The sequence below is a fragment of the Primulina huaijiensis genome, chromosome 1, assembly GCF_012295235.1.
Source record: "Primulina huaijiensis isolate GDHJ02 chromosome 1, ASM1229523v2, whole genome shotgun sequence".
NCBI lineage: Eukaryota > Viridiplantae > Streptophyta > Magnoliopsida > Lamiales > Gesneriaceae > Primulina > Primulina huaijiensis.
In genome coordinates this window covers 9,717,741-9,741,324 of record NC_133306.1, presented here as the reverse complement: position 1 = coordinate 9,741,324, position 23,584 = coordinate 9,717,741, and the positions used below count along the sequence as shown (strand labels likewise).

Sequence of the window (23,584 nt, the reverse complement as noted above, 5' to 3'; positions counted from 1 at the left end):
TGTCCAAGAATCATCTTAATCCCATTTGCAACGCCAAGGTTATTCTTGTTTTATCGAACCTCTAAAAATAGTAAAAACTTATAATTACACAACTTATTTTTTATACAATTTATTATAAAAAATATAATATTTAAACACTTAATAAAACAAAAACTATAAATTTATATTATAAAACATTTAATTAATGTACAATTTTTATGTTTATCAAGTGCATGCATGCAAAACGTTTAAGCATTATTTCGAAAATATGAGCAAGAGACAAAGTAAAGCCTTTCAAATTGTTCAATATGTGGGCTTTGAGTGATAATTACTTGGAGTTGATTACTAATAAGTGGGATATACGATATAAAGGCACGACACAGTTCCGATTAAAACAACAATTGAATGGTCTCAAGAATGCTCTGAAATCTCTCAACCGCACTCAATTTGGCAACATATCTTACAGGGAAGAGGCTGTATGTAAGAATCTTGTAGGCTTACAGAACAATATTTTACAAGATGGGATTACGTGTGATAACTACCATGTTGTGAGGAAAGGGGCAGAACGTCTTCTAGAAGCGGAGAGATTATTCTTGGCACAGAAAGCGAAATGTAGCTACTTGAAACAAGGTGACAGATGCACTAAATTCTTCCATGATCTCATCAAGAGGAATAACAAAAGAAATGATATTGTTGCTATCAAGAAATCGGATGGTGGAGTTACCATTAACCAGGAAGATATTGTGAATGAATTCATAATATTCTATCGTAATCTGTTGGGGAGCAAAGAGGACAGGATACCACTTGATAGGAGTCTCATTACAGAGGGCCATTGTTTCTTTACTTTGGAGACTCGGGACCTTACTGCCATGGTCACTTTGGATGAGGTGAAAGATGCACTTTTTGATATAGATAATGATAAAGCTCTTGGATCGGATGGGTATGGATCTTTCTTCTTTAAATCATCTTGGAATATTATATCTAATGATGTGTTTGCAGCTGTTAAAGAGTTCTTCTCGAGTGGCCGTTTATTGAAACAATAGAACCACTCTATATTAGCGCTTATGCCCAAAATAAAAATGGCAAATTCGGTACATGACTATCTCCCTATCTCTTGTTGTACTGTTGTTTATAAGAGTAATCCGAAGGTGTTGGTTAAGAGGCTGAGGAAAGTTATGGGACTTGTTGTGGATAGTTCACAGGCAGCCTTTCCGCAGGGCCGTTCCATTACTGACAATATACATCTTGCACAAGAACTCCTAAGGAAATATGCTCGCAAACAATCCTCAGCTAAATGCATTCTAAAATTGGACTTGCAAAAAGCGTACGACACAGTCAACTGGGACTTTTTGAGGGAAACATTGATGGCACTAAATCTCCCGAGGTAGTTTGTGGGTTGGATTATGGAGTGTGTCTCAACGACATCTTATTCTTTATCGATGAATGGCCTTTACAATGGTTTTATTTATGGCCAAAGGGGGCTTGGACAAGGTGACCCTCTATCACCTTTCTTATCCGCGTTATGCCTTGAAGTTCTATCTCGTTCACTTAAAAAAATGTCCTGCTTCCCTCGATTTGGGTTTCATCCGAACTGCCATACCTTGCACATCACTCATTTAGCATATGCTGATGACTTGCTGTTGCTCTCCAAAGGAGATACCCATAGTGTTTTGATGATTATGAATTGTTTGAATAACTTTGGTGATATGGTGGGACTGAAAGTTAATATAATGAAGTCGAACATTTATATGGCTGGGATTTATGATAATACAAGAAGAGATATTCTGACAATTTGCGGGTTCCAACAAGGTAACATGCATTTTCGATATTTGGGTATCCCGATTTCTCCCACGAAGCTCAAGACAACAGACTTCAGTGTACTTGTTGATGCGATTGCTGATAAAATCAATTCTTGGCCAAGACAATCCCTCTCTTATGCAGGTAAAATTGAGCTTATTAGATTGGTCCTTCAAGGGATGGAATGCTATTGGCTTTCGATTCTTGCAGTTCCATCCAATATTATTGATGAGATATATGCTTTATGTCATAAATTTGTTTGGCCGACAAAGCACCCACCCATATCTTGGATGATGTTGTGTAGACCAAAGGAAGTTGGGGTCTTGGTTTGAAGGACTTATGACCTTGGAACAAAACACTAATTGTGAAAATGCTATGGAAAATACATGCCTATGCAGATTGCTTATGGGTGAAGTGGATTACGCATATAGTCATTTTGGAGTTATTTGAAATTGGGAATGGCGGAAAGATGATTCTCCTTTGGTTAAACAACTACTAATCATCCGCGATGAAATAATAGCACGACAGGGATCTACTCAATCGGCAGTAGTTTGCTTGGAAAAATGGTTCACCACAGCAGGTGGTCTATCTCTTGCATATTCTTTCTTTGCTCGTTTCGATGGAAATTGGCCGTGGAAGCAGATCCTATGGAAATCATGCATCTTGCGAAAACACCGGTCCTGCTTATGGTTGTTTACGCATGGTAAGTTGATGACCAGAGACCGACAGTGCTACATCACCGATAAGACTTGTGTTCTATGCAAAAAACATGAAGAATCTTCTCATCATCTTTTCTTCTCTGGTGAAATATCTTGGTACATTTTAAAGATGATTCGGGAGTGGCTCGGAATGACGAAACTCATGGGTTCTTGCAACATGATCCTAAGAGCTTTCAGAGGACCTTACAGATGCAATTCTAATATCATGAAAATGAGATGTACGGCGATGGCAGCGTGTATTTACTCAATATGGAATGCAAGGAACATAGCACTTTTTGAGAATGAGCAACCGTGCACTGAACTCATCATCCGTAACATCCAAATTCTTACATTGCGATGCAACTCGAACGCAGCCCTATGAAGACGTGTTTGTGAACTGTGGATAATGCAACATGTGTTAACCTCTATTGCTGCTATGTTTGGTGGACATATATGGTTTTTACTCTCATCTTATTGCTGCTATGTTTGGTGGAAATATATGGTTTTTACTCTCATCTTAATAGCAACAGCTCGGACAACAAGACGTCCACTTCATTGACATGTATCATGTGTCTTGCTACTACAATTGGCTTTACTTTTAATCTGCTAGATTAATACGAGTGTGTTTATGATGTTTCCTTTTTAGCTATCAGTTTATCTCTTGGGATGTCCGGCGTATTTATTACTTGCACAGACATTATTTACCTTGTTTTAATAGAACTTTTTCATTAAAAAAAAAAAAAGCTCGCCGGACTAGACTTCTAGCAATGTAAAAAATGTGTGAAATTCAACTAGTTTAATAAATTTTTAATTATTATTACATTTCCATGGTGCAGTTGTTTGTGTGCAACCAAAACAAACCACCTGACATTATCAATATCCAGTGCGCAAATAAAAGCAAGCTTTTTCGCTTCTTAGATGCCTTCAACATTGAAAAAGGTAGTGCATTTCTCGTCTCAACTTCAGCAACCATCGGAAGTTGGATCCTAATGTCCCTTTTTTTTTTTTCTGCAGAGGATGAACTGTTCGAAGCAGACAAAGCTCAAGTGATGAAAGAAATTGAGGAATATCAACCAACTCCTGCTACCTGTTCTGGATTACTGTTCAAACCAATAGTTGTATAATAAGATGCATTCTTTATTCTTTTCAAATTTGTCTGTTTTTACCTAGTAGTATTATAAAGAATCTGTTTTTACCTAGTGTTATAAAGCAGGAAACAGATTCGTTCATGCCGTAGAGAATAAACTCTACATGAAGCAAATTTCTTTTGTATTTAAGTTTCTGATGCTTATTATTTTGAGACTGGAGCCTTGTGTACACAAAGATTAATCCCACTTTCGCTTTTGCAACATGATTAAAAAATGGGGGAAAGGTTAACTGCAACACAAGTATTTACTGATCATAGCAGTCAAAAGATTGCAGCAACAAGCAAAAGAGAGAATCAACAAAATTCTCATAATTCAGGTATGGCAACTGAAATGTTCAACACAACTCTAGAAAACTGCAGTAAACTTTAGTTCAATACATTGCAAAAGAGAACCAAATAGATAAATAAGAAGTTTGGGAATGGAAAGTTCAAAGGAGATCTGATGCAATTTAAGCACCACCAGCACCCTTTCCTTTCTTCCTCTGGATTTTCTTCATGTAAAATTCCAATTCCTTACCCTCCAAAATATATCTAACGACGATAAAAATTAAGTCAGAACAAAAAAATTGAATAAGTTGTGCAATCGGCACACACATTTGGTGATTAAAGATCAAACAAAGTAGTCCAATCGAAAACATAAACTTCCACTACACGGGAATAAATTTATATCAAGTATGGACATGTAATAGAAACTCGTGATTGTGAATTAGTTTTCCGAAAAATTGAATCATGAACAACTCCTGTAACATTAAGAAGCAATCAGATTGATGCCAGTTCTTGGTGCAATCAAAATTTTATTAAACATTTTCCACATGTGCGAATAGGAGACCCAAGATAAAACCACGATAGTATAACACATACCCATCTGCTCTCCCACACTGGCCAGGGCGTGAGGAGATTACAGCCAACAAACGGCCACCACCGAATTGTTCCTCGAGATGTGGGTCAATCTTGCGATCAGCTTGACGCTTTGCAAGTTTTCTCTGAACATTATTGCTCTTCTTTCCCTCTTCAACAGTAGCAGGCTCGGTCTCCTAAAGCCCAATTAAACAAAAATATTTATCAATAATTTGATTCCTAAATTTTGCGAAGTGAACTCATATTTTCCTGCAGAATATTTATTATTGATAACACATCAAATCCCAGCCGATTGAAATTGACAGATGAAATTATGACTTGTTGAAACCTCTGTTTCAGCCTTTGCAGCAGTCTTCTTCTTGCGACCAATATCAACTCCATAATGCTGGAGATACCACTGTTTGAATGGTGCAGCATCCACTTGGATAATAGCACTCTTCACCAAGGTTTTGGTCCTGACCAACTCATTGTTTGATGCATTATAAGCAACATCCAGAATACGAGTTTTTCTTGTCACAGCTTCGCTACCCCATGAGTAGTTTCCAGTATCCAGCCTTAAAGCACGCCACTTTACATTACCCCCTCGAACCCTCACCCGGCGTACGGTCTTGTCACTCGAAATCTTTGTATTTGCTGGTTGTCTTCCGAGTTCATACCTGGTTAACGAAAATTCAACACAAGTAAACCAGTCAACTTGTGGATGAAAGGTAAGCAGAAAATCAAACATAGTGCAACCTATATATAAAAATGGCATTACTTCTACAGAAAACAGATACAATTGAACTCATAGTTGTCAATCGCGCATAGCGCCCCTTAGCGCAAAGGTTGCTCATGGCTATAACGCATAGCGAATAGCGTAGCGAGGGTTGTTTGAAAGTAAAGCGCCACAAGTATATAAATATATAATATATGGCATATAGTAACATCAATTCAAAATCCTTAATTTCCAGCAAAATATTCCTTCAACTTTAATTTTAAAATACTAAAACCTGAAATTATTTTAAGTTTTTTCATTTAAATATCATAGAAGACACAAAAATAAAACAAGAAATGCAGAAAAATATTTCCAGCAAAAACCTAAGTACATGCCAAAAAAAAAAGAAGACAAAAAAAAAAGGATGCAGCTTTGCTTTGCAATAGCGCCGCTATTTCAGCTATCGCGATTGTCGCTATAGTGCCAATAGCGAGGATAGCGAGCGCTATTGCAAAGTCCATGGCGCATAGCGGTCCGTAGCGATGTGGTGTCACTTATAGCGAGGGCTACGGGGGCTATTGACGTCTATGATTGAACTTGAGAATGGGTATATAATAACCAGCAAAGCACATTGTGATTGTGAATCATGTAACAAAAACAAAGATATAGCATACCAAAAAATAACATAAAATATATCAAATTCTAAAACAGCTCAATTAACACAAAAAATTGGAATGAGAAGAGCTAAGAATGCTCATCCAACAATAAACACGAGCGAGAAGATCTGTCGGATGTAATGAAACCAATTCGTAACAGGCGCAAAGATAAAATCTTTTCTTCTTCAAGATCAAACACACGTAAACTAGTTAATTTGTGGACTAAAAATTAACAGAAATTCGAACGAAGGAATTAACTAGACGAAAATAGAAATGTAGTCTACACAAGGCTAAACCAATGCATTTGAACCGGAAAAAAAATTACACAAGACTCAATCGAGTACGCAGTGAATTGCATAGAACCAGGCACAGATAAAAAAAAATCATATCAGTGATCATAGATAAGAAAAGTTTGGAAAAACGGTAGATTTCGTATGGAAAAATAGGAAAAAAAAATTACTTTCGCTTCTTTCTCCAAGCCTTCTTCTTTCCTCCAGTGGCACGCCTCTTGTGCATAGAATCCCGTGAAATACCTAAGGAAAACAAGATTTCAGTCACTTTCGTCGTAAAATAAATACGGAATACAATCAAATTAATATAGTAGAATACCCATGATTGCCGACGAGAGGCCCTGCGGTGACGATAGATCCCCAGCAGAGTGTAGAGACGAAAACGGCGAGGTAAAGAACAAGCAAGGGAAATGGTTTGGGCTTTATCGAGGTCGCTCAAAACCCTAGACACGTTATAATTACCAATATATCCTTAGCGCTACTCCCGTTATGACGACGTTGGCTCATTAGGTGTATTGGTCGTAGACAACTATTTTTTTAAATAACAGATTTATTTTTGCAAAATATTTTCACATGATTTTTTAAATTTATTTTTCAAGATTTTTATTGATATTTATAAATATTTCATAAAACTTTACAGATATTATGAATAATGATTATGATTTTGTTTTAACTTCAATAAATATAATATTAAATTTCGTGAGGTTTTGTGACCAAAACTCGAAAAATAAATGAATGATATTAATAATTTTGATTCTAAACTATTTTAGAAATAAAAAAATTATTTTTAAAATTCCAAAAATATATTTTTGAGAAAAGAATGAATTGGTTAGTGTTTTATTGATATTATTTTTTTATAGAAATGAAAGTGAATTTGTGCATTTTGAGATATTTCGTAATTAAATGTTCACCAAATATTTAGGTTGAATTTTAAAAAAAATTAGGCAAAAACTTGTGTGAGACGGTCTTACAGGTCGTATTTTGTGAAACAGATCTTTTATTTGGGTCATCAATGAAAAAGTATTACTTTTTATGCTAAGAGTATTACTTTTTATTGTGAAAATCGGTAGGGTTGACACGTCTTACAGATAAAGATTCGTGAGACCGTCTCACAAGATACCTACTCAAAAAATTACCATTATATAGCTATAAGTTAGACTTTAGTTCTTGTACTTAATAGAATTACATTGAGTCATTAAAAGTCTATTGACATTTTGAATTTTTTATAGTTTAGAAGAGTTTTTAAAAGTCAAGTATGAATATTACTTTACTTTTTAAAACTATACAAACAATTAATTGAATATCACTAAATTTTTATAGAGTATATAAAAGTTTATATTGAATATATCTAGAATTTTAAAGTCTATAAAACTCATTAAAAATCTAAAACCAATGCACCTCTCTTATTGTTTCTAACTTTCTTTAGCATCGAGGCCACATATTATTAATTTATATAATATTTAATTTTACATCATTATTGTTTTCTGTAAGGTGAGTCGTCCAGCCATCATCGCTAGTTGTGAGCAAATTTCGATTAAACCGAAATAAACTTAGGTCATGTTTGGTAGAGTTGGTTTGGATTGAAATCGATATTCTAAATCCCATATAATTTATTGAATGTCGAGTGGATTTTGTATTTTTAAATTCATCTACCTGTCCATTGGAATCGACCTTTATTTTATATAAATCTAAAATCACCCATTACAACGTTTATTTGAAATCCAATCTAAAGAACTAAACCCACAATCGCTTAATGGTTGAACATCTACTGTCACGTCACAGCCACAACTTTTGAAGGCTTCTTCTCTAATAAATCTATAATCGCATCAAGATTTCAGAGGCTATGCTTTCCAGAGGCTTCATCTATCCTCGTTGATCTCTACTTTCGAAAGATACATGCTTCGAAAAGTATATGATGCTATAGTTAATCGATTGTGGTTTTTCTGTTGTTTGTTTTTTAATTTTGCTTTACTATTTCAATTTTGTATATTATTGTTATGAAAAAGTAAAAAATTTACGGTAAAAAGTAAAAATCTCAAACTCTCAAAATTATCACACTACACACTTTATAATATTTTTCTCTTAACTCAATTGTGATTTTCTTCACAAATGAGATATCTATTTATAGAAAATTTTTACAAATAATCCAAAAATAAATTACATCATTACCTTCATCATCACACACAAATTTCAATATTCAACGCCTAATTTTACCTAATTTTCAACATTCAAATATTCAACATTCAATATTAAAATATTCAATATTAAAATATTAATTTTCAACACTCCCTCTTGTGATGATGATCATAATGATTGTCTTCATTACGTGTTTTTATACTGCCTCGTTAAAAACCTTACTAGGAAAAACCTATTGGGATAAAAACCATAGTAAGGGAAAAAAAGTGCAGTCACGTAAACTCCCCCTCATGTTGACACGAACAATTCTTCACAGATTTCGTAGATTGCGCATCTCAATATTATATATGTGCTTTCTGAATATTGTCGTAGGAAGTGCCTTTGTGAAAAGATCTTATGAGTTTTTACTTGTTTGAATGTGACGAATATCAATATATTTATTCTTCTCAAGCTCCTTGGTGAATGCGAATAACTTAGGAGGAATATGTTTAGTTCTGTCGCTTTTTATGTATCCTTCTTTCATTTGAGCAACACATGCAGCATTATCTTCATATAGTATCACAGGCTTCTCGTCAAATGATAATCCGAATGAGATTTGGATATGTTGGGTCATTGATTTTAATCACACACATTCACGGCTTGCTTCATGTAGTACAATACTCTCGGTATGATTTGATGAAGTTGTTACGAGTGTTTGTTTATGTGAACGTCAAGAAATTGTTGTGCCTCCACGAGTAAATACATATCCAGTTTGAGAACGTGCTTTGTGTGGATCAGATAAGTATCCAGCATCGGCATAACCAATTATACTTGGATTAGCATCTTTTGAATACAAAAGTCCCAAGTCTGTCGTTCCTCGTAGATAACGGAATATATGTTTAATTCCGTTCCAATGTCTCTTTGTTGGATATGTGCTAAATCTTGCCAATAAATTTACGGCAAAAGATATATCAGGCCTTGTACAATTTGTAAGATACATAAGGGCACCGATAGCACTTAGATATGGTACTTCTGGACCAAGAATATCTTCATCATCTTCACATGGACGGAATGGATCCTTTTCTATGTTTAATGATCTAACAACCATTGGAGTACTTAAAGGATTTGATTTGTCCATATTAAAACGTTTAAGGATCTTTTCTGTATAATTTGTCTGGTGAACAAATATTCCACATTCTTTTTGTTCAATTTGTAAACCCAGACAATACTTGGTTTTTCCAAGATCCTTCATTTCAAATTCTTCTTTCAAGTATGACACAACTTCTTGAATTTCCTTATTTGTTCCAATGATGTTTAAATCATCAACATATACAGCAATAATTACGCATCCGGATGTTGTTTTCTTAATGAAAACACAAGGGCATATTGAATTATTTACATATCCCTTTTTCATCAAGTGATCACTTAGCCTATTATACCACATTCTGCCGGATTGCTTCAACCCATATAATGATCTTAGTAATTTCACAGAATAACATTCTCTGGGTTTTGAACTTTGTGCTTCAGGCATCTTAAATCCTTCAGGGATTTTCATATATATATTACTATCAAGTGATCCATATAAGTAAGCTGTAACAACATCCATAAGATGTATTTCTAAATTTACAGATACTGCCAAGCTAATCAAATACCGAAACGTAATTGCATCCATTACGGGAGAATACGTTTCTTCATAATCAATTACATGCCTTTGAGAAAAACCTTGTGCAACAAGTCGAGCTTTATATCTTACTATTTCATTTTTCTCATTTCGCTTTTGAATAAAAACCCATTTGTATCCAACAGGTTTTACACCTTCAGGTGTAAGGATTATAGGTCCAAAAATATTACATTTATTTAGCGAATCCAATTCAACCTGGATGGTATCTTTCCATTTTATCCAATCCTGCCGATTTTTACATTCACCAAAAGATTTTGGTTCATGATCTTCATTATCATTTATGATGTCGATTGCCACATTATAAGAAAATATATCATCAATTTCTTCTATATCTTTTCTGTTCCAAATTTTTCCAGTATAAATATAATTGATAGAGATTTCATGATTCTCGTCAGTTTGTGGTTCTGACAAAACATTTTCATCATCATGTGTTTCTTCAGGAACATCATTCTCTATTTTGTGATCATTATGTGTTTCTTCAGGAACATCATTCTCTATTTTGTGATCATTGTGTTTCTCTATGAATTTTCTTTTTCGAGGATTTTTATCCTTGGAACCAACTGGCCTTCCACGCTTCAGGCGTTTAATGACATCATGACTATCTTCAATTTGTTTCTTCGGAATTTCAATTCGAGCAGGGGCATTTGCAGCATGTATATATGATTTAGTTACCCCTTTTGTGTCTGCAAATGCATCTGGTATTTGATTTGCTATTCTTTGCAAGTGCACAATTTGCTGTACATCTTTTTCACATTGTTTTGTTCTTGGATCCAGATGTAACAATGATGATACATACCATGTAATTTCTTTTTCGGTATGTTTCTGTTCTCCCCCTAACATTGGGAAGATTTCCTCATTAAAATGACAATCAGCAAAACGTGCTGTGAACACGTCGCCTGTCTGTGGTTCAAGATATCGAATGATCGATGGACTATCATAACCAATATAAATTCCAATCTTTCTTTGAGGTCCCATTTTCTTTCGTTGAGGTGGTGCAATAGGCACATACACCATACATCCAAAAATTCTCAGATGAGAAATGTCTGGTTCTTTACCAAATGCAAGCTGCAATGGGGAGTATTTATGATATGCACTTGGTCTGATGCGAATTAATGAAGCAGCATGTAAAATTGCATGTCCCCATATAGAAATAGGGAGCTTTGTTTTCATAATCATTGGTCTAGCAATCATTTGCAGACGTTTAATCAATGATTCAGCCAATCCATTTTGAGTATGTACATGAGCAACAGGATGCTCAACAATGATTCCCATAGACATACAATAATCATTGAAAGTCTGGGAAGTAAATTCACCAGCATTATCAAGTCTAATTTTCTTGATTGTATAATCGGGAAATTGATTCCTCAATTTTATTATTTGAGCAAGTAATCTTGCAAATGCAACATTTCGAGTTGACAATAAACATACATGTGACCATCTGCTGGAGGCATCAATCAATACCATAAAGTATCTGAATGGTCCACATGGTGGATGGATTGGTCCACAAATATCACCCTGAATACGTTCAAGAAACATTGGTGATTCAGTTTGGATTTTGGCTGGTGATGGTCTTATAATAAGTTTTCCAAGAGAACATGCTTTACATTGAAACTTATTATTCTGAAAGATCTTCTGGTCTTTCAATGGATGACCATGTGTATTTTCTATAATTCTTCGCATCATTGTTGAACCAGGATGTCCTAATCGATCATGCCAATTGGTTAATATTGAAGAATTATCAATTACCATGTTTGATTCAATGGGACGTATATGTGTATAATGCAATCCAGTAGGGAGCATTGGTAGTTTTTCAATCACATATTTCTTTCCTGATTTATATGTGGTAAGACACATATATTTCTCATTCCCTTCATTCATTGTTTGAGTATCATACCCATGGGAATATATATCATTAAAACTCAACAAATTTCTTTTCGATTGTGGTGAATACAAAGCATCATTGATCAAAAATTTTGTACCATTAGGTAACAAAAATTGTGCTTTACCACATCCTTTAATCAAGTCTACAGGACCTGATATTGTATTCACCATTGTTTTTGTTGGTTTTAGTTCCAAGAAATATCTTTTATCTCGGAGGATAGTGTGCGTTGTACCACTATCAGGTATGCAAACTTTAGCTTGGTTCATAGCATTTTCCATATTTGAACTTCAAAAAAAAATATGCAATGAAATAAAATTACTGATAATACAATACAATACATTTTTAAAAATATAACACACTATAAAACATTATCATACGAGTACATGGAAAAATAAAACATTTTACATATTTATTCCACCAGCAAATTGATCATTGTCTGAGAAATCAATCAGAAAATCTCCAGCATCCAAATCGACGGATGTCTTGCTTCTTACCTGGCCACTAGGGGTGAGCATTCGGTCGGTTCGGTTACCGACCGAACCGAATTAGCAATAACCGAACCGAACCGAAATATTTAGTCATAACCGAACCGACCGAATTAATTTTCATAACCGAATTAAATTCGGTTAAAAAAATTTATGATTTAACTTTAATTATATATGGATTAAAAACATAAAATTTAAAATTTAAAATATATATAAAAATTGATAGGGTTGATTTTAAAATTAAGGGTTGATTAGAATTAGAATTTGGGTTGATTTAAAATTAAAAATTAAAATATACATAAAAATTGATAAAAATAAAAATAAAAATTTATTAAATAATAGTATTTATTATATCGGTTAACCGATTTCAAAATTTTGAAAACCGTAACCGAACCGAATTAACCAATATAAATTTTTTAATTGAAAAACCGAATTTCCGAAATTACCGAATCGAATTTCCGAATTGGCTCGGTTCGGTCGATTAATTCGGTTTAACCGAAATCTTGCTCACCCCTACTGGCCACCAATATAGCATCTGCAAATCTTTGTACATCTTGGTACCCTCGGGATGAACGGAATACAGATATGCATGTGCCTCTGTCAGAATATCCTCTCTGATCGAATCAACATTAGGCACCCACATCCTTTCTATGTACTTCACAATACCATTTGACACTGTGTAGAGTACACTGCCCTTGGCTTTATCCTTCAGTCTCCATTTCTGTAGCTGCTCATCCGAAGGCTGATCTCTACGGAGTCGGTCTAGCAAAGAAGACTGGACTGTCAGATTAGATAGCTTAGGAGCTCTGCACTTAGGATAAACTTCCAGGCCAAACTTATATATCTCTAACTGAAAATATTTCTGCACTGACAGTTGTGCTACGACTACTAATTTTCTGCTCAAAGCATCTGCAACAACATTAGCTTCCACTGGATGGTAGCTAATTTCACAATCGTAGTCTTTTACTAACTCCAACCACCTTCTTTATCTCATGTTAAGTTCTTTCTACATGAAGAAATACTTGAGACTCTTGTGATCTGTGAATATCTGGAATTTCTAGCCGTACAAGTAATGTCTCCAAATATTCAACGCAAATACAACGGCAGCTAACTCAAGATCATGAGTCTGATAATTCTTCTCATGAACTTTCAACTGTCTGGAGGCATAAGTTATAACCCGATCATGCTGCATCAATATTGCGCCTAACCCGTGCTTAGAAGCATCGGTGTACAACACAAAATTGCCTTGCACTGCTGGCATGGCTAACACTGGCGCTGTGATAAGAGATTGCTTCAAAGTATCAAAGCTCTACTGACAAGCTTCACTTCCAAACGAATTTAGTATTCTTCTCAGTCAAGGAAGTGAACGGCACTGCTATCGAGGAGAAATCCTAAATAAATTTCCTGTAGTAGCCTGCCAAGCCTAGGAAACTGCAGATCTCTGACGCGTTCTTCAACTCAACCCATTCCTTAACTGCTTCCACCTTAGTTGGATCCACCTTAGTTGGATCCACCTCAATGCCACTGCTAGATATTATATGACCCAAAAATGCTACTTTCTCCAACCAGAATTCACACTTACTGAATTTTGCAAACAACTTGCGACTCTCCAAGACCTGCAAAACTTTACCCAAATGCTGACTATGTTCCTCATGGCTCTTCGAATGGATAAGAATGTCGTCAATGAACACTATGACGAACTGATCTAGGTAGGGCTGAAAAACTCGATTCATGAGGTCCATAAAAATCGTTGGAGCATTCGTCAATCCAAACGGCATCACTAAGAACTCGTAGTGCTCATATCTGGTTCTGAAGGTTGTCTTATGAACATCTGCATCTTTTACCTTCAGTTGATGATACCCAGATCGTAGATCTATCTTAGAGAACACTATAGCTCCCTGCAACTATTCGAACAAGTCCTCGATCCTTGATAGTGGGTATTTGTTCTTGATCGCTACCTTGTTCAGTTCTCAGTAATCGATACACAACCTCATGCTCACATCTTTCTTCATTACAAAGAGCAATGGTGCGCCCCATGGTGAGAAACTAGGACGGATGAATTCTTTGGCTAGGAGCTCTTGGATTTATTGTTTGAGCTCTAACATCTCAGCTGGAGCTAAACGATACGGTGTCTTTGAGATTGGCACGATGCCTGGCTCAAGGTCAATGGCAAACTCCACCTCTCTCTCTGGTGGAAGGCCTGTGACGTCATCAGGAAAAACGTCAGGAAAATCTCTGAATCGACGGAGTGGGTAGGTCAGGTGCTGAAATAATATTGGCCAAGAAAGCCTGACACCACTTGTGAATAAGTCTCCGCGCTTGCATGCAAGAGATCATGCGAGGGAAACTTCTCCATCTGTCTGGCTCAAAAATAAACTGCTCCATGACCAACGGTCGTACAAACACTGATCTTTTCTGAAAATCAATCAGAACTCTGTTCTCGTCAGCCAGTCCATTCCCAAGATAATATCAAACTCTGGCATCGGCAACACAATCAGATCGGCATACACTAGGTGAACCTGCAGTTCAAGATCAATATCTCTGACCACGCTAGAAGCTGATAACTATTCCCCTGATGGGATTGTCACTGAATAGTTCACGTCGAGTCCAATGGACTTGATATCCAGATGATTAGCGAACATCTCCGAGATAAAAGATTGTGTGGCTCCGGAATCTATCAAAGTTTTCGTGGCTACTCTCTCTATGAAGATATTTCCTGATAGACGTTAGCACCACAAAAAACTTACACCCCAAAATACTAATCTTAACCTCATGCATAGTTGGAAATTTCTATCTCAAGCCACCAAAATACGAAACAGCACACTAATAATCCCAAAACAAATTTGAAACATGCATAACAAAAATAATATTGTGCTGAATTAAATAAGTTATCAGCCAACAGGGTCGTGTATGGGTTCGCCTCCTCTGCCTGCATGGCGAACACTCTCCCCTGTGTCAGATGCCTCCACTGTGGGCAGTCCTTCAGCATATGATTACTGGCTCTACACTTGAAGCATTTGCCTGATCCCTATAAACACTGTCCCGTATGCTGGCGATGGAACTTCGGGCACACCGGGTACTCACCAGGCCTCTGAGGAACCTTCTGCTGAGGAATAGGACCCTTGCCTTTTGGCGGTCCGTGAAATGGCCTCTTCTCCTGCTGTCCCTAGAAAGGCCTCATAAACTGAGGTCACTGCTGCTGCTGAGGTGCCTGATAGAGCCTCTTGCCCTGCCTGTCGTTCTTAATGTCTTTCTGATCCTGCTCTGTCGCCAGGGCTCTGGACATGACAACAGCATAAGTCGTAGGACTAGCAACTCTCACATCACAACGCAAGATAGGCCGCAACCCGTCAATAAAATTCCTCAGCTTCTCCCGGGCATCATTTGCAATCAGGGGCACGAAGTGACACCCTCTTTCAAACTTCCTGACAAATTCTGCCATGCTGCTGTCTCCCTGTCACAACATCATGAACTCCCTAGTCAGGCGGGAGCGTACTTCCTGAGTGAAGTACTTGGAGTAGAAAACCCACTTGAAACCAATCCATGTCAGTGTTTGCAAGTTCACTGACACAGATGCGCTCTCCCACCTTAGTCTGGCGTCTCCTGTCAGCAGGAAAGTGGCACACCTGACTCTGTCTGCATTCTGCAGCTCCATACAAGAAAAAATTACCTCGATGGACTTAATTCATCCCTCAGCTATCACCGGGTCAGTATTCCCCGATAACTCTTCCGAGTCCATCCTTCTGAACCTCTCATAAACTGCCTCTGGTCTTAGCCTAGCCACTGTGTCTACTGTAGCCTGGTTCCCCGCAAACTGTGCGAAGAACTGAGTCATCCCTGCAAGCATCTGAGCCTGCATATCCGGCGGTGGACGAGGAAGAGTGACCCTCTGCCCATCTTGAGTCTCTCTATCCTCATACCTAGCTCCACGGGCAACCATACTCTAGGAGACATACTGTTCCAATATTTACTCAACACGTAAACCCAACATGCATGAACATAATATCTATATCATAAGATGTACGTAATTCAAGCTTAAACCGTGTACATGCTGAAATCATGACTTGATGCTTACTACATGAAAGAATTTAAAACTTTAAAACTTACATACTTGAGGTGTGACTTCGTGAGCTTCTGGCAACCGGTAGTAGGCATAACTCTTTACAAAAATACCGCTCTGATATCAATTGTAACGTACCATACTTTAAAAATATTTAAAATTTATGGAAAAATAAAAATTTTCTTAAATAAATAATAAACTTTCAAATTGCGATAAAGATAATCTGCTCAACTAAAAATATTTGAAATAAAAACAATTACAAGCGAAGTTTGCAAAAAGTAATCGTTTAAACAACGTAAACAATCTCATGAAAATCAGAGTATTTGAAACATAAATAAAGTTCTTAAAAACATAGGCGCTCCTCGAGTTTAGCCTCCACGCAGTCCGAGCCGACTCATTGGTCCCCACTCCTCGTCTCCTCATACTCTTCCTCACCTGCATCGATCAAGTCTAGTGAGCTTAATGACTCAACATGTATAAATTGTGAGTATCAAGTGATACATAATAAAAACCACGTGCATTTTAATGTAGGACAGACATACTTAAACTTGAACGTACTTACACAAACATAGACGTGCCATCATATCGTAAAACTTTTCAAAAACATGCTTGCATCATACATACTTGGACATACATAACATCATCATTGTGCGTAGAGATATGTTTCAAAGCAAGTGACCCATACATAAATGCGCCTGATCAGACTAAACCACAGTACTGGGCTGGCAGGGATGTCCACTACCACATACATGAGATCTACGGTCATGCTTTACTGGGTGGATTTGTCCTTGGTCATGCTTTACCGCTTTCCAATCTTGATCTAAACCCAGTCATGCTTTACTGGGGTGAAGAGGTCACCGGCCACGTTCACTGGCTTCCAAACATGTTCCTATTTGGTCATGAGACATTTAGCATGCCTCAAAAACATAAAATATTTTCTTTTGCACGTTGAACATACTTGCATGGTGTTGAGAGATTCATTGGATCTCGCTTGGGGCCACTGTTGCATATACTAACACATTTCATGCACTTAATCTCCATAACTTAGACGTAAAAGTCGAGCTCACCACCGAAATAAACAATTGACTTATGACGTTCTATATCACTCGGGACTTGACCTCGTTTAATCATCGTACTAAACCATGACATCAACCCTTGAAACAAACCCTAAAATGATGTGTGAACATTTCTTAAACCATAGAAGACATGAGCCTAAAATAGTGGTTTAAAAATCATGTACAAAAGCCTAGGCGCTGGGCCTAGCTGCGCTGCGGCGCTAGAAGGGCCGCAGCCCTAGCGCTGCGGCGCCACCACGCAGCTTTGCGACGCTCCCCACAGAGCGCTGCGGTGCTAGCTCTGCGCCAACTCTACTCTAAAAACACAAATTTGATGCAAACTCTAAGCCACGTCCTATCGACTCGAACCGATGCAATGAGACTCAACCTAGGACGCTATGGAAATGTTTCAAACTCACACAACGCCCCAAAACAACGACGCACACCAAACAACGCAACACAACCCGTGGACACGAACTTTTGACACCAAAATGCTTCCTACGACTTCTAATGCAACCAAGTGCCTAATGACACGAAACGAAGCACCAAAAATCACCCAAAAACATACTCAATATACTTAAACGTAGCAGCGATCACCCGACGATTCCCAAAGAAGCCTTCAACAAATAATTCTCAAGAATACGTCAAGAACACATTTTCATAAATCGCAGTTTGAGCAATCACACGAGAAAAATCATAACTCACTTGTTTCTTGTCCAAAAATTACGAATTTATTGTCAAATCGAAGGTATCAAAAAGTACTACGTTTTTTATATGTTGAAAAATTTTCCAGAAAAACAACCGAAGAATATACATGCCTTTAATCTTTAAAACTCACGAACGATACCAGAGCGGAGAGATGTGAAGGTTGATCCGGGACGAATTGCGGAACGATTTTCTTGAAGAAATGTACGTGTGCTTCAGGAATTGACAAGTGGGGGAATGAAATGGTGGCTGCTGAAAAGAAAAGCTTAAGAGCCCTATTCCCCTTCACCAAAAACTGAAATGGAAGTCCAAGGAAAATGGGTGTGTGTGTAAATTTGTGTGTGTGTGTCGTGTACGTGTGTGTGTGTGTGTTTAGTTAGGGGTAATATTTGCTTAATTAATAATTAAAATGTTTTTTAATAAAATGTTAATCAAACACTAGCTTTACAAAAATTCCTATAATTAAAAATAAGGTGCGCAAGTGACAAATCTTTAAAAGTTTTGAAATCTTAAAATCACCTAATAAATAAATTAGGCTTTAAAAATGCTAGAAACTTAATAAATCATTTAAAATGTCACTTTCTTGACTTAAAATAAGATACCACATTTTAAAATCGCCTAAATCGTCGTCGATCTCTTTTCCTCGATCCCGCATCGAATATTTGCCTGAAACATGAAACTCAAGAAAACATTTTAACGTGCATCAAATAAACATAACTAATTTAAAATAATGCAAATCGTAAGTAATGCACCGCTAAAATCATTTTAAACACAAATATATAATTTAGCAATTTAAATAAATGCATGGATTTTACGTTTACTGGTTTTGGGCTCCACAATTCGATAATAGGCAGGGTAAAGGAGACCGGGGACAACCAAGACAAGAATATTTATTGTTCGTTAAATATTGGAAAGGCTTCCTAATACGAATAAAAATGATTTATTTTTCCTAAAAAGGTTAGATTTCGAATTATTTTACGAATCGAGCTCGATTTTTCTCGGAAAGCCGGTTTTGGACAAATAAGAAGTTTTAAAATATCAAAAATATTATTTTTGAGAAACTAATTTTATAAACTTTTATTATTTAATTAAATAAGAGTTATTGAGTCCAATCTAATTATTTAAGTAGGCCCAATTTCTCCTAATCATGAAGGCCCAAAACCAAAGCAGGCCCAATTCCTCCTAATCATGAAGGCCCAAAACCAAAGCCCATTAACATGTTGATTAAATTATAAATAGGATTCCTAGGCTTTCAAAACCTCATACTCACCTCCATCAGCCGAAACACACCTCACATACATGGAATTTTCGAAAAATAGGAAGGAAGAAAAGTTAAAGTTCTTCGTCGTCCGATCATCCAACTTCGCACTCTCGCCAACGATCGTCTATTCGAGCGTTATAGACGCAAATGCACGTTCTCTAAACTTTTTATGTAACGCCCCGAAAATTTGAAGATCCACGCAAACCACATGCATGCAATTATTAAATTCGTTGTGTATTTTAATTAAATATTTTAATTGCCTAAATTAATTATGTTATGTATATATACATGTTTAAAATATATTTTTCTACATGGTTGCATTAAAATGTATTTTTTAAAGGTTATTCGAGTTGCGATCGAGGAACGGAGACCGATGGCTGAAAAAAATAGAAAATGATTTTTATTAAATAATTGTTTTTAATTTTTTAAATTAAGGGTGATGCTTTTTCATATTTATTAAAATAAGGGATTTTGAGGTGATTTTATACGCCGGGACGTAAATTTTATCGACGTTGGTTTTTCAACAAAAATAAGAATGTTTTGGCAACCCGGCTAATAAATTCACAAACTTATTTAAACAAAACTACTTTTCTAATTAAGAACTAATGAGCCTAAATTACCTACTTAATGGACCTAAGCCTAATTAGTGATTAATTAACTATAAAATATATTAAATAAAACCCCTAAACTCCCCATAACACACGCCCCACACTCCACCACAATTCAAACACTCCCCACCACCAATAATACACGGCACACACAAGTTTAAAGCAAGAAAAAATTCGAAAGTTTCAAGGGAAAAATCAAGCTATCGTCTCGTCGTCGCCGTTCTTCAATCGCCAATGTTTTCGTGCGTTTAAAACGCAAAGGCACGCCATATTCTTTCCTTTAATCATCCATCACACCATAGTATTTTATTTACTTGAATTTTGCATGAAAAACAAGTGACTTTTTATTTATTTTCGTTTTTACATGATCATGGATTTTTTAAAGCTTGAAATTGTTTCAAAATCATGTTTGTATGATGGAAAAGGGGCTGCCATGATTAGAAATTGTTAAGGGATGTTTGTACATGTTTTTAAAGGGTCCTAGAACACATGAAAATACTGCACAGAATGAAAATAAAAAGCTGGAACCAAAGGGATAAGTTAAGCAGTGAGTTTGAGTTTGAGTGCAAGTATGGTTCAAGGGTACGGTGCTGTGCATGGGGGCTGGGGCTCGGCCAGGGCTTGTTGGGGGCTGGGCCAGGGTAAGGTTCAAAGGCTAGGTAGGGTCATAGGGTGGCTAGGGTTGAGGGCGGAGGCTGGGGAAGAGTCCACAAGAAGTGGGAGTCTCCCCCATGTGCTGTACACTGCAAGCTTCGGGAGAGGGGGCGGCCGGGGCTAAGGGCGAGTCAGGGTGGGTCCATAAGGGTCCAAGTTTCATGGGCAGGGGTCGAGCTAGGGGGTGGCATGGCTGGGTCGCAGCTGGCTCGAGGAAGAAGCTGTAACGGTGAAGAAGCACAAGAACGCGCAGCATGTCTTCCTGGATTTAGAAGCTTCGCTGCTTGTGTTCAGGGGTTGGGCTAGTCTGGGTTTTGTCTGGGCATGGTCCAGGGATGGTTAGGGTCAGGTGGGCTCGGTGGTGGCTCGGCTGGTAGAGTCCTGGTTGGGTTAGGAGTCCTAGACATACAAGGAGACTCACACACACAGAGGCATATTTTTGGGTCGACTTCCAGCGAGTTTTTGAGCGAGCTAGGGTTGGTTTTTTGGGCTGGCTTGGTCAGTAGGGTCCCTAGGTGGGTTGGCTAGGTTTTGGCTCAAGATGGCTCGGGCGTGGCTCGAGTATTTTGGGAGATGGCTCGGGTGGTTCGCTTAGGTGTCTGATTTCGAGATTTTTAGAACAAAAATATAATCCATGGGTCCACAGGGTGGCTCATGACTTGGAAGGGTATAATAAATAGTAAAAATGTTATGTTAAAATTTGGGATCAAAATAACGAGTTTTGGATTTAATCGGGATTTAATCGCCTCACGAAACGCTAATTAACGAGTTAACTGAAACGCCTAGTTTTAAGCTTTATAAAATTATGAAAAATTAGGTTTAAGCTTAAATAATTTTTATAAGTCTAAGTTTTGAATTTGGGAATTTTATTTTAAGGTTTGGTTTAATTCGAGATTAAAAGCATTAATACGTCACATTTAAAGATTAATCTAAAAGTCATCGATTTAGGCTAAATAAAAATATTGGAAAATTCATGTCAGCTTAAATAATTATTTGGGATATGTTAGAGTCAATGAAATAAAGAAAAAGTCAAAAACGTGAAATTTTACGTCCAGAGGTAAAACAGTCATTTTACACCTAGAAATTAGAAAACGTCATGGTAGTGTCCTGAATGCTGTTTTATGTGCTAATATGATTATTTCAAATGTTTATGAGTTTTTATGGCATGGTATTTAAATGTTTACGATTTATTATGTCAAAATGTTATTTTATAATTTTACGATTTAATATGTTAAAATGTTTATTTTAAATCTTTAAGATTTAAATGCATATTTTAAATGTGTATGATGTTGAAATGTTTATTTAAAAGATTTATGGATTTTTATATGTTGAAAGGTTTCTTTTAAAATGTTTATGGATTTTTATGAGGAAACGATAACATTAAAAGATATGTTGCATGCTTGTTTTTAAAAAGAAAATGATATTAAATGCATGATTTTTATAAAGTGATGATAATATGAAATGTTGAAGGAAGTGAAGTAATTGTGACTAATACGATGATATGTTGGAAATTTCGTGAGGGTTATGGTCCTAGTGGGAGCCCGACGATCATGTTTCCTTGGATACGGATATGAATATGTAGATGTATACGATGATATGTTAATACGTAAGGCCAAGGCCCAGTTGACCGGTGAGACTGTTGCTGGTGTCCCCGCCGCCCAGTACTGTGGTTACATGTAGATGGATCCATCGCCCAACACGTAGACGTAGACGTATATGAACACGAAAGTCACAATTAACGATCTGAATTCAACGAAAGAAAAAAAAAGAATACGTATATGTTGATGATAATATGAATACGTATATGTTGATGATGATATGAATATGAATATGTTTATGAGGATATGAAAACATTTATGAAAAGTTTATGTAAATGTTTACAAACATGTTTTTATTTAAAGTTTATGCATAATGAAAATGTTTATGAAAATGGATTTGTTTAAAGTTTCTGCATTTTCATGAAAACGATATTTTAAGTACAAATATTTTTCACTGTTGCATGTGATCTGTATATGTATTACTTGTTATCAAGATTATGGTGTGTTGAGTCTTTAGACTCACTAGGTGTGATTGATGTAGATGATATTGAATATGAATATGCTAATGGAGGTCTTGATGGTTGACTTTGCTGGACTGAAGGTGCACATAACCCGAAGACCGACGCTAGTTTTTCGCACTAGTTTATGATTTTGATTTATGTCAAGAATATTTTTATGACTATTTATTTATGTTTATGAGAGATTTTTGAGAGGTTATAGTATGGACTATACTTTTGAAATAATGTTTTTAGATTTGATAAAACGTTTGACGATTTTATGATTCAAACTATTTTCTTTTGATTTTTAAATGGTAGTTGGGTATTTTTTTTAAAAAATGGTGTCAAGGTATTTTAAAGTATATATATATGTATATTTTGAATTATATAGATTAAGGAGGGAAAAGAAAAATTAGCACGATTTAAGAAAACGAATAGCAGACGTTTCATTTTAAAACATCATACATATCATATTATGCATGATTTAATTGTTTATGCATGAAAAATATGAGTGTTTGATTAATTTTACGGTATGATACGTATTTTCAATGTTCTTACGATTTTACGCTCGTTGATGAAACATTATGATTTCCAACGAGTACGCTGCCAATACAAGATAAAATATGGTTAAAACATGACAAATTTAAAAGGAAAAATAAGCTGGAATCGAGAGAACATGTGAAGAGGGGAACCGTGGGTTTGTTGTGGTATGCATATGGTTCATGGGTCGGTTACTATGCATAGGGGCAAGTGGGCTCAGCCAGGGTTGGCTGGGGCTCGAGGGAGTCATGGGTGAGGGCCAGGTAGAGTCCTAGAATTGCTAGGACTTGGGTATTAGGGCTGTGGAGGAGTCCACGAAAGTTGGGACTCTCCCCAAGCAACTCCCGATCGACTGCTGCACAAAGGGGCTGCGGCTCGATAAGG

General features: G+C 36.5%; 2 protein-coding genes and 1 long non-coding RNA gene across 3 annotated transcripts; 2 read left to right on the top strand and 1 right to left on the bottom strand.

Moving 5' to 3' along the window:
- The first annotated feature begins 287 nt into the window (after nt 1–287).
- LOC140971201 (uncharacterized) lies at nt 288–1,022 on the top strand. Its single transcript, XM_073433338.1, has one exon. The coding sequence runs from the start codon at nt 288–290 to the stop codon at nt 1,020–1,022; it is 735 nt and encodes a 244-aa protein (XP_073289439.1).
- A 2,286-nt stretch (nt 1,023–3,308) lies between these two features.
- Nucleotides 3,309–4,149, top strand: LOC140981460 (uncharacterized). The gene is made up of 2 exons (XR_012176085.1): nt 3,309–3,413; nt 3,489–4,149. It is a non-coding gene; the product is annotated as an uncharacterized lncRNA (long non-coding RNA).
- Nucleotides 3,907–6,583, bottom strand: LOC140981451 (small ribosomal subunit protein eS8-like). Its single transcript, XM_073447864.1, has 5 exons — nt 6,439–6,583; nt 6,290–6,362; nt 4,808–5,135; nt 4,483–4,655; nt 3,907–4,152 (listed from the first exon to the last, which is right to left on the bottom strand). Exons 1-5 carry the CDS (start codon nt 6,440–6,442, stop codon nt 4,071–4,073), a joined length of 660 nt encoding a protein of 219 aa, XP_073303965.1. The 5' UTR covers nt 6,443–6,583; the 3' UTR covers nt 3,907–4,070.
- Nucleotides 6,584–23,584: the final 17,001 nt, after the last annotated feature.

Bases quoted from the DNA above. Each gene is read 5' to 3' on its own strand.
- LOC140971201 (XM_073433338.1), top strand. From the start codon at position 288: ATGTGGGCTTTGAGTGATAATTACTTGGAGTTGATTACTAATAAGTGG.
- LOC140981451 (XM_073447864.1), bottom strand. The intron at 4,656-4,807 runs GTTTCAACAAGT...ATTGGGCTTTAG, and splicing joins CTGCAAAGGCTGAAACAGAG to GAGACCGAGCCTGCTACTGT. The intron at 4,153-4,482 runs GTATGTGTTATA...TATCGTCGTTAG, and splicing joins CAGTGTGGGAGAGCAGATGG to ATATATTTTGGAGGGTAAGG.